Consider the following 10,133-nt stretch of genomic DNA (forward strand, 5'->3'; position numbering starts at 1 on the left):
TTTTATTTTTTATTTTGAGACAAGGTCTCCCTAAGTTGCTGAGGCTGGACTTAAACTTGTTTCCTCCTTTCTCAGCCTTCCAAGTCACTGGGATTACAGTCCTGCACTGCTGTGCCTAGCAAGTAAAAAGATTTTTAAATTACAACAGGGTGGGTAGTAGGTTCAATCCCAGCAACTCTAGAGACTGGGTGCAGCAGGAGCATCTGGAGTTCAAGGCCAGCCTGGGCAAGACAGCAAGGTTCCATCTAAATACCTTAAGGTGTACAAAGAAAGGAAGAGAAGGGTACTAAGGCTGATTTATTATTGAAGAAAAAGCCTCTGTGAGCTAGGTACAGTGGCCACACCTGTAATCCTAGAGGCTCTGGAGGTTGAGGCAGGAGGATCTCGTTCAAAGCCAGCCTCAGCAAAAACAAGGCCCTAAGCAACTCAGTGAGACCCTGTCTCTAAATAAAATACAGTATAGGGCTAGGGGTGTGGCTCAGTGGTTGAGTGCCCCGAATTCAATCCTGCCACCCCCCCCCCAAAAAAAAAAAAAAGCCTCTGAGGATTGAATGTGGTCTGAGCGCAGTGTCTGGTCTTTGTGGTGGTGCTGTCCTGAGGCTCCCACACCTCACCCGAGCTACTTCCAGTCCTGCACGCTGTCTTCCAGTGCCCCAGACAGGACCAGCTCTTCTGCCTATGACACATGCCTCACCTGTGTTTTGCATGCTGCCGGGCATTGCCTTGCATTACCCACTGTCGAGTACAGAGCCTGGGTGACAGGAGCTGTGCGCGTGGCCCCAGCAAGTGGTGGGCTCTGCTGTGCGGGTCTGTGTAGGTGACTCCTCGGGTCCATGGTGCTCAGGACCAGCCCTGCTGTTACACAAGGCTTTCAGCAGCTTGTAGCGTTATTTTCATCTCCAAATGACCGATGATCTTTTCAAGTACCATGAACCATCTGTGTATCTTTTTATTTTAGAAGGGTTCAAATCTTGTTCCCATGTTTAAAAAAATAAATAAAAACTGGGGTTTTGCTAGGGACGTAGAAGTTATTTAGCCTGTGTGGCTCTGGGTTTGCTTTCCAGCACTGCGAAATAAAACAGACAAAAGCCCTGCGAACCCAGACTTGCTGTGGTGGCAGCCGAGTTGAGCAGAGTCCTTCATGTCCCGCCCAGTCGCGCCTTGGACTGCTGCCTCTGTGCTCTTCCTGCCAGTGTTGCAGTGGGGATCCAGGTCTGCTGCCTTTCCACATGCTTTTTAGATCAGTTAATCAATTTCTACACAATGTCTGCTGGGATTAGAGCTGGGTTATGTCCACTCTGTAGACCTGCTTGAGGAGAAGGACGCGTTAACAATACCAAGGCCTCCTATTTAGAGATACCGGCGATTGTACCCAGGGGTCGCTACTGTTAAGCTACACTCTCAGCCTTTTTTTTTTTTTTTTTTTTAAGTTTTTATTTTGAGACAGAGTCTCACTAAGTTGCCCAGACTAACCTGAATTTAGATCCTTCTCCTCAGCCTCCTGAGTTGCTGGAATTGCAGTGTGTGCCATTGTGCCTGACTAGCTTGTATGTCTTTTGTTAATCGTAAATAATTCGTGACTTTGGGTGCTGCTGTAAATGACATATCTAATAAACTTCTAATTGGTTGCTGCTGTCAAAGCTCAACTGTGTGGGGTGAAAGTTAGACCCTTCTCCCTTGTCTCTGCCTGGCTCCCTTGTCAGTCCTAGCTGCTCTGCACATAGCCACAGTTTGTGTCTTACTTCCTGGGCTTTATGCTTTTTATTTCTTACTGCAGCATTTAGGAATTCTAGAACAGTGCTGGACAGAAGTGGGAAGAGCAGCATCCTGGCTGTGTCTGCTCCTCCTCAGCTCTGACCAGCTGGTGCTAAAGCAGGAGTCCCACCACCTGCTGCTCACAAGGATTGATCTCCAGAGTGGCTCACAGAATTCAAGGAAACATCTGCTTCTGCTTCATCTGCCTTACTACGAAGGATACATTAAAGGATACAGGCTGTGCAAACGGCCTGGTGGGGCATGCATGGGGCGGGTCGTGGGTCCTGGCACAGGTGTGTCCCTGCTAGTGGGCTGAAGAATGTGCATCCTGTCACCTTCAGAGCTCCTGGTGCCCTGGGGGTTTGTGGCCTGTACTCATGGCTGTCTTGTTTCTGTGGAGTGCTTGTGGCATAGGCCTGTCTGATTGATGGGTTACATTACGCCACGGCCGCTGGTCATTGGCTGACCTCAGTTCCTCTCCACCCAGCTACCTGTCCTGCGGTTCTCTGGGACTTTGCAAAACTCAGCTTGTCAATGTGAGTCCAGGTGAGCTTGAAGGACTTGTATGTAACCTGCCGGAGCACTTAGGAACCAAGGGCAAAGTTAGTCTCATGCCCTATTGGATGTGGCTCAGCGGTGGAACACTAGCCTAACATGAAAGCCCTGGGTTCAACCCCCAGCACGTAAAAAAAGAAATACTTTCTAATGTCCCCTGTGATTTCTAATTTGAATTCCATGTTATTTTGTAGTGTGTTGTTTAACAGCAACTATTTCAGGTTTTCTTTGCTCTCTTACTCTTGGGTTTCTAGTTTAATTATTAAGAGTCACGCTGTGTGTGACTGATTGAGGCTTGTTTCAAGGCCCAGTGTGGAGTATCTGTAGGTGCATGAGTAGTGTGCATGGAAGAAGCATGCTGGGTGCTCCACAGACCTCAGGTTGTGACAGATAATGGAACTGTCTAGTGTCACTCCTGATTTGACAAATCTGTCACCTGGGCATGGTGCACACACCTGTAATCAATCCCAGGAACTGGGGCGGCTGAGGCAGGAGAATAGAACTTCAAAGCCAGCCTCAGTAGCTTAGTGAGACCCTGTCTGAAAATCTATAAAGGGGGGCAGGCTGGGGATATAGCTCAGTTGGTAGAGTGCTTGTCTTGCATGCACAAGGCCCTGGGTTCAATCCCTAGTACCACAAAAAAATTTTTTAAAAAGTAGGGGCTGGGGTATAGTGTAGCTTAGTAGTAGCGTTCAATCCCTAGTACTACAAAAACAAATGGATAAAAAATAAAAATAACTGTCAGTTTCTGAGAGGGGTGTTAAAATCCTAATGGTCTCGCATTTTATGCACTCTGACCACCCTGCTGTGTTAGGCTTTTTTTGGGGGGCTGTACTGGGTATTGAAACCAGGGACACTCAACCACTGAGCCACATCCCTAACCCTTTTTTGTATTTTATGTAGAGACAGGGTCTCATTGAGTTGCTTAGTGCTTCACTTTTGCTAAAGCTGGCTTTGAACTTGTGATATTCCCGCCTCAGCCTCCCAAGCCGCTGTGTTAGGCTTTTAGTCCACTGACACTGAATCTCATTTTTGGTATGTTTAGGTTGACATTGCTTTTCTGTTTGTTTCCTAGGTGCATCTGTGTTATATGAATGTTTTTAAGAATTTTATGTTTCTTGGGCTGGGGATGTGGCTCAAGCGGTAGCGCGCTTGCCTGGCATGCGTGCGGCCCGGGTTCGATCCTCAGCAGCACCACATACCAACAGGGATGTTGTGTCCGCCAAGAACTAAGAAAAAATAAATGGGTGTTGAAATTCTCTCTCTCTCTCTGTCCCCCTCTGTCTCTCACTCTCTCTTTAAAAAAAAAAAAAAAAAAAAAAATTATGTTTCTTGAGGCTGGGGTTATAGTTCAGTTGGTAGAAGCTTGTCTTGCAAGCACAAGGCCCTGGGTTTAATCCCCATTACCAAAAAAAAAAAAAAGATAAATAAATAAATAAAATAAAAGAAGAAGAATTTTATGTTTCTTAGCTGGGCATAGTAGTACACACTTATAATCCCAGCTGCTTGGGAGGCTGAGGCAGGAAGATCTTGAGTTCAAAGTCAGCCTCAGCAAAAGCAAGGCCCTAAGCAACTCAGTGAGACCCTGTCTCTAAATAAGATACAATATAGGGCTAGGGGTGTGGCTCAGTGGTTGAGTGCCCTACCCTCCATGCCACATCCCTCAAAAAAGAATTTTAATTTCTTTAAACTTTCTACCTCGGGGCCCTGACCATGGCTGGCCTGGAACTCCTGTCTCAGCCTCCCGAGGAGTGGGGTCACCAGCGTGCACCACCACGCTGGCCCTTCTGTGGGTTTTTATGTAGCTGGGGGATGATAGTGACAGTGTGACTCTTCTCCCCTTGCTGAGGCAGCAGTGTCTTGGCACCACAGGAGGCGTGGGATGCTCCTTCACGTCCACAGGGCTGGGAGCCTGGCTGTAAAGAGTGTCCAGGTGGCTTTGCTTTGGTCTTATGAAGTTCCTCAGTGCACCCTTGCTGTTCCTTCCTCTCGTAGAGTGACCTAACATGGCAGACCAGAGGCAGCGCTCACTCTCTACCTCCGGAGAGTCACTCTACCATGTTCTTGGGCTGGACAAGAATGCGACCTCAGATGACATTAAAAAGTCCTATCGGTAAGAGGCTGCACGCGGGCCCTGCACGTCCCCTGGACAGGCCCCTTCATGTACTGTCACCGTGCTCTTGTAGGAGCTGGCACAGCCTTTCCCCTGGAGGACTCAGTAGTGGCTGATGGTTCTGCTGCTGCCTCTCTGCAGGTGTAACATGCTTCTCACAGCTCAGTGCTGTATACTGGTGTTCTCTTAGCCAAAAAAGCAGCACTTTGTGGATGCTACAGCTGCACACAGTTCTGGAGCGGGTGGGGCTGTGCAGCGAGGGTGGCACCCCTGTTTTCTGCCTTGGCCTTCTGGCTATTCCAGGCACTTGGCTTGGCTGCTGTGGCAGGCGGCAACCTAGACCACAGAGGCCTCATCACTGACCCCTGCCTGGGTGGCTGCATCTATGCTCCCAGGTTGGCATGTGCAGTGGCCCAGCAAGGACACCAGGGGGCAGGAGGGTACCGTTGGTGATTCTGAAAGTGGAGAGAGGAGTGGGGCTGGTCCTGTTGCCCTGGCTACCTCTCGACCCCTCCCTGTGCGGAGCCAGGTTGGGGGGGGGCATCCCCCTGGCATGCCAGACCTCTGGGAAGTCGGGAAGGCAGGTGGTGATGGGTGGGCCCTCCTTCTCCTGGGCCCTCCATGGCTCAGTGCACAGTGCCAGTCCAGGAGAGAGCCAGCAGATGGTTCTGTTGCAGGAAGCTTGCCCTGAAGTACCACCCTGATAAGAACCCTGACAACCCGGAGGCCGCAGATAAGTTCAAGGAGATCAACAATGCACATGCCATCCTGACGGACGCCACGAAAAGGAACATCTATGACAAGTACGGCTCCCTGGGGCTCTACGTGGCGGAGCAGTTCGGGGAGGAGAACGTCAACACCTACTTCGTGCTCTCCAGCTGGTGGGCCAAGGTGAGGGCCAGGGCGGGGCCAGCACTGGCTGCATGCACGGGCCCTAAGTTCCTGAGAGGACCAGGTAGGAAGTGAGCCTTCCCTTCAGTCGTCAGGGAAGGCATCTTGAAATCTAGTGTGAAGGACCCCCGACTTAGGTCGCTGGTTGTGTTTTTATTAACTTTCTTGCTTTCCCGACTTGCCACCTCACACAAGGCCAAGGGATATGGCCCTTGGCTGTGGGAAGCCCTCCCGTAATCACCCCCTCTAGGCAGCTGTCTGCTCTTCCCTCCTGCCTCTCCTTCCCAGCAGCTTCTTCCTTCATCCCCATCTGAGAGACCCTTCCTTAGCTGGAGGCCCGCCTCTGCAGCCCGTGCTCGGGAGCCCTTGCAGAGGCTGGGGCCCCAGAAGCCATGGGTGCCTGCCTTTCCTCCGCAGGCCCTGTTCGTTTTCTGCGGCCTCCTCACCTGCTGCTACTGCTGCTGCTGTCTGTGCTGCTGCTTCAACTGCTGCTGTGGCAAGTGCAAGCCCAAGGCCCCCGAGGGGGAGGAGACGGCCTTCTACGTGTCCCCAGAGGACCTGGAGGCACAGCTGCAGTCTGATGAGAGGGGTGAGTGCCTGCCCCCGGGTGCGTGTTCGTGGGGCGCCGTCACGTGGCCCTGAACGTGTCAACTGTCTTGTCAAACAGGAGGGCACTGACACTGTGCCGCGAGTGTTTGTGGTGGCAGCTGGGACTGTTGAGGTGTGAACGTGGACGCTGAGGTAAAGCAGGGGCAGAGAGCTGTCCCCGCCCGTGCACTGTGGTAGCCATAGATCCAAGGGGCAGGAGGTGGGCGGCAGGCAGGCGGGAGGATGAAGGGTGGTGGTCAGCCAGCAGCCTCTCCTGAGTGCCGTCCAGGTGGCCGAGTGTTGTGACGCCAGGACCCTGTACTGGGCACATGCTGGCTACTACCCTTGTGCAATGAGCATGTCTGCTTGCTTTTCAGAGGCCACAGACACGCCAATCGTCATACAGCCCGCGTCCGCCACAGAGACCACCCAGCTCACGGCCGACTCCCACCCTAGCTACCACACTGACGGGTTCAACTAGGTTCAGGAGGAGCTGTGATTCGAGGAGGGATCAGCACCCGGCCACCGCAACCTTAGATCCATGAACTAGTCACCAGATGGGGAGGCGCCGCGTCGGGGCCTCCCCTCCTCCACGCCCGCTGCCCGTCGACCCTCGATACCCGAAGTGCGTAGCATGCAGTATTTAAAGCAGTGTAGCTACGGTCTTCTGCTCTCCTTTTCTAGTAGCATGTATGGTCGTGTTCAGTGTCTGTGTTGTGGACCTGCTGTGGCTCGGCCGCGCTCACTGGACAGTGGAGCTGCCTTGGGGTGTTTAGCCAGGTCGGTCCAGTGAGGGTGGACTGGGCAGGAAGGGCCTCTGTGCTCCTGTGCTCACGGGGCTGGGGTCAGATTCTGCCCGGCAAAGCCACATCTCCACCTTGGCCATGGGGTCCCAGGGCAGGGCCTGGCTCATCTGGCCCATCAGGGACAAGCTGGGCCAGGTCCTCTGGAACCACAGGGCCATGGTTGTCCCTGGGTGTTACATTGGCATGGCGTGCAAGGGCCTCTGCACCCTGTCGTCTTCTCGTGGCAGGTCACTCCAGGTGGTAGGTGTGATGTGGACAGTGTGTGCACACACGCGTGCACTCTGCACGGTTGTCTGCCCCGGGCCTCTTTGCTTCAGGGTCTGAGGTTCCTGTCCATCGAGGGGTGCCCCTCCCGGTGCGTGGAAGTCCTCCGTCTTTGTTCCTGAACCTTCCCAGGCTGAGCTGGACTGATGGGGCCGTAGTCTCTCTCCCCTTCCCTGGGTTGTTCTCCACACTCCTTAAGCCCTCCTGTTTTTTTTTTTGTTGTTGTTGTTGTTTTGTTTTGTTTTGCTTTGTTTTTAAGCCCTTTTTGGACTTTTAAGAATCACAAGTGGTTGCAGTCAGAGGGTGTGAATCCAAGTGGGTGGATGAAGGACGCCAGTGAGCCCCCAGCCTCTGGACCCTCCTCCTCGTGCTAGCCAGAGCTCCATCCACCCACTTGCCTTCACTTGCGCCTGTCGCCTGTGTTCTAGTCGGCACTAGAACATAGGGTTTCTGGAGCAAGATGGCTGGAGCCAAGATGCCCCTGGCCTCAGGAGGGCTGGGTCCCAGCGAGACTGTGAGACACCCTGCTTGCCAGCCAGCCTGGAAGACCAGTGCTGGACGAGACTGTGAACCGCAGATCTGTGGGTGGCGCCTTGGTGGGTGAGCTGGGGAAATGTGAGCACCACATGTCAAGGCTTTGGGGCCACCTGGTGCCCCCTACAATTTCCTGAACGTGCCGGACCAGAGTCCAGTGGGCCGAGTTCCTGCAGGACTTTCCCGAAGCCTGCTGCCGAGCATCTTCTGAATTTCTAGTAGAGATGAAGAATGAGAAAACTCCTATGCTGACCACGTGGCCCTGACAAACCACCTTGAGCTCCTGAATCCCTTCACCCCCATCCCCACTCCCTCCCACCATGGGCTCCTATTTGCCAGGGACTGCCAAGGGCAGGTCTTTGGGATTTTGGTGTTGGTTGAGGGTACCCAGCAAGGTCCAGTGAGGCTGCTGTGATGCCAGGGCCCCCGGCTGATCCTATTGCAGGTGGACGTGGGCAAGGAACTGCCCAGGAAGCAGTCCCTGGGGCGTGTTTGTCCGTGTTGTCATTGAACGATCATGAAGGTACTGAGCAAGAGGGCCCCACACTAGGGTGCTGTGTTAGGGCCGTCCCCCTGTGGAGGGTGGGAACCACCAGTGGGCCCACCGACTGCTCAGCAGGCAGCCCAAGGGCTAGTCCCAGCACAGCAGCAAGAGCTCAGCCCCCGAAGCTTTCTTGCGATAATTCGAGAGCGAGTTGCTTTCTCAGAACCCAGGGCCATAGTCTGATGAAGAATGAGAAAACTCCTATGCTGTGGGACAGCCCTCCTGGCATGCAGCCCTGTGGTTTTTGTCTTGTGTCCCTGTGAGCTGTGGCCACTTCTTAGGAGAAAGGATCTCCCTGGGTGGCAGCTGGGGTGGGAATAGCCACTTAGCCCAGTGTCCTGTGGGGGTCTCTGAAACTGAGTGAATCATGTAGGATTTGTAACACCACACACAGGACACAGGCTCTGGAGTGAGGGCCGTGGCTCTGCAGCCATGGCCAAGCATATCCCTCACCTGCTCGAGGCAGACAGTGCCTCATCGTGCACTGCGATGGTCTGTGGCTGCCCTGGTTCTGTTTCCTTTTTAATAAGCACAGCTGGTGAGTCTTGGGGGTCAGCCTGACCCCCATGTCCCCAGCTCCTGGGCTACACTTCTGGGCTGTGGACAGTGTGTGATGTATTGCCTGGGGAGTGCTATGGTCAGTGTGCTTGGAAACCCATCCAGAGCAGTGGTGCCCCGCAGGGTCCTGGCCACCTATGGTAGCTCTGGGGTGTGTAGATCCCTGTTCCTGCCCAGGGCTGTGGTCTTTCCTTGTCTTCCTTTGGCTTCATTCTATTTTAAGCTGCTTTAGATATTGTTGCCCCATGTCAATGAGCCTTCCTAGTTCTCTGGTGTTCAGTTAATGCAGCCAGTGTCCAGTGGGAACCTGTCAGGAAGAGAAGCCAGAGTTCCCGCGGTCTCTGTGCTACTTGCTGGACTGGGCTGCAGCTCCAGTCTGGAAAGGTCCTGAATCATGAAGCAGTCAAGACTCGTCTCAGCTGTCCTAACCCAGGTTTTAGCAGCACAGGGGAGCTGATGGCCTTGCAGGCTGTCCCTCAAGGGTCCAGGTGATGTGGACAGAGGCAAGGTGGGTCCTGCCCATCCTTGACTTCAGTGCATCTGTGTGGTGCCTAGCTGGTGAGAAGCATGGCAGGCGCTGGTGCCACCCCTTTCCCAGTGCTGAGCTGGTGCCCTGTAGCCCAGGACTGGCCTGTTTGTTATTTGGGTTCTGAATGCCCTGCTGTGGACAGGTGCAGCTTGTGTTGCCAGGTGCTGTGGTGCAGGCTGTGTGTCTGTGTACATGTGTGTATGTATGGACCACGCAGCAGGCCCCGCGTGCTGCTGTCCAGGGGTGAAGCAACAAGTACAATAAAGTTGGCTCCAAAGTGGCCTCTGTTTTCTTGGTGAGTTGGGTAGGGACAGGGTCTCGGCACGGTCCTCCTGGCGGATACACCCAAGGGAACAGCCTGCTATGTGCAGGATGCGTGTGCCTGAACACAAGGTCAAGACCCCACCAGCGTCAAGCATCAGCGGGGTTGGGCACAAGGGTGACTGTCCTAAGCACACGTCATGTTCACCTGGCCCACAGGTGTGGGAAGTGTGGGAGGTGGCTGGAAACTCCCCTCCCTGGGCGCCTGAGCCAGTCAGTGACAAGGTTGCATCTAAAGAGCAGCCTGGGCACCTGCCTGCAGGAGGACTGGGCCAAGGGCCCCCCAGGTGGTGCCTGTGGCGGACTGGTTGGCCTGGGAAGCTGGGTGAGGGAGGGGGAATACACACTGACACGCACACCACAGGTGCTGCTTCTGAGAATCAGGTGCGAGTGTGGAGAGCAGCAGCCCACAAGCTGGTTCCACCCAGCTGCCAGGATGGCCTGCTGACCTGGCTCCACGCACGTCTCCAGGGCTGGAGAGCGAGTGGTCTCCTTGGTGATCTCTGTCTTGTGTGTGTCTGAATGTTGACCTAAAGTAAAGATAACTTGTAAAATAAATGTTTTCACTGCAGAAAGTGTGTTTTTTGTTTAATGATCCCTGCAGAGTCTCGTTTTTTGTTTTTGTGTTTTGGGAGGCAGGTTTGTTTTATTTGTGACAAACACTTCCCACCTGCC

At 53.6% G+C, this 10,133-nt stretch overlaps 1 protein-coding gene across 4 annotated transcripts in view; it reads left to right on the forward strand.

The window, feature by feature from the left end:
- Dnajc5 (DnaJ heat shock protein family (Hsp40) member C5) overlaps nt 1–10,033 on the forward strand; it is a 45,183-nt gene extending 35,150 nt beyond the window's left edge. For 2 of the 4 annotated variants that reach the window (XM_078052248.1, XM_078052246.1), the window contains 4 exons: nt 4,306–4,423; nt 5,101–5,314; nt 5,732–5,903; nt 6,280–10,033. In XM_078052248.1, the coding sequence (XP_077908374.1) occupies nt 4,317–4,423; nt 5,101–5,314; nt 5,732–5,903; nt 6,280–6,383 (597 nt within the window). In that variant the 5' untranslated portion in view covers nt 4,306–4,316 and the 3' untranslated portion in view covers nt 6,384–10,033. Of the gene's footprint in view, nt 1–2,242; nt 2,302–4,305; nt 4,424–5,100; nt 5,315–5,731; nt 5,904–5,981; nt 6,056–6,279 lie in introns of all 4 variants that reach the window. The other 2 variants (XR_013439932.1, XM_078052247.1) reach the window with 2 other exon arrangements.
- The last annotated feature ends 100 nt before the right edge of the window (nt 10,034–10,133 follow it).

This window comes from Ictidomys tridecemlineatus, chromosome 5, assembly GCF_052094955.1.
Source record: "Ictidomys tridecemlineatus isolate mIctTri1 chromosome 5, mIctTri1.hap1, whole genome shotgun sequence".
Classification (NCBI taxonomy): Eukaryota; Metazoa; Chordata; class Mammalia; order Rodentia; family Sciuridae; genus Ictidomys; species Ictidomys tridecemlineatus.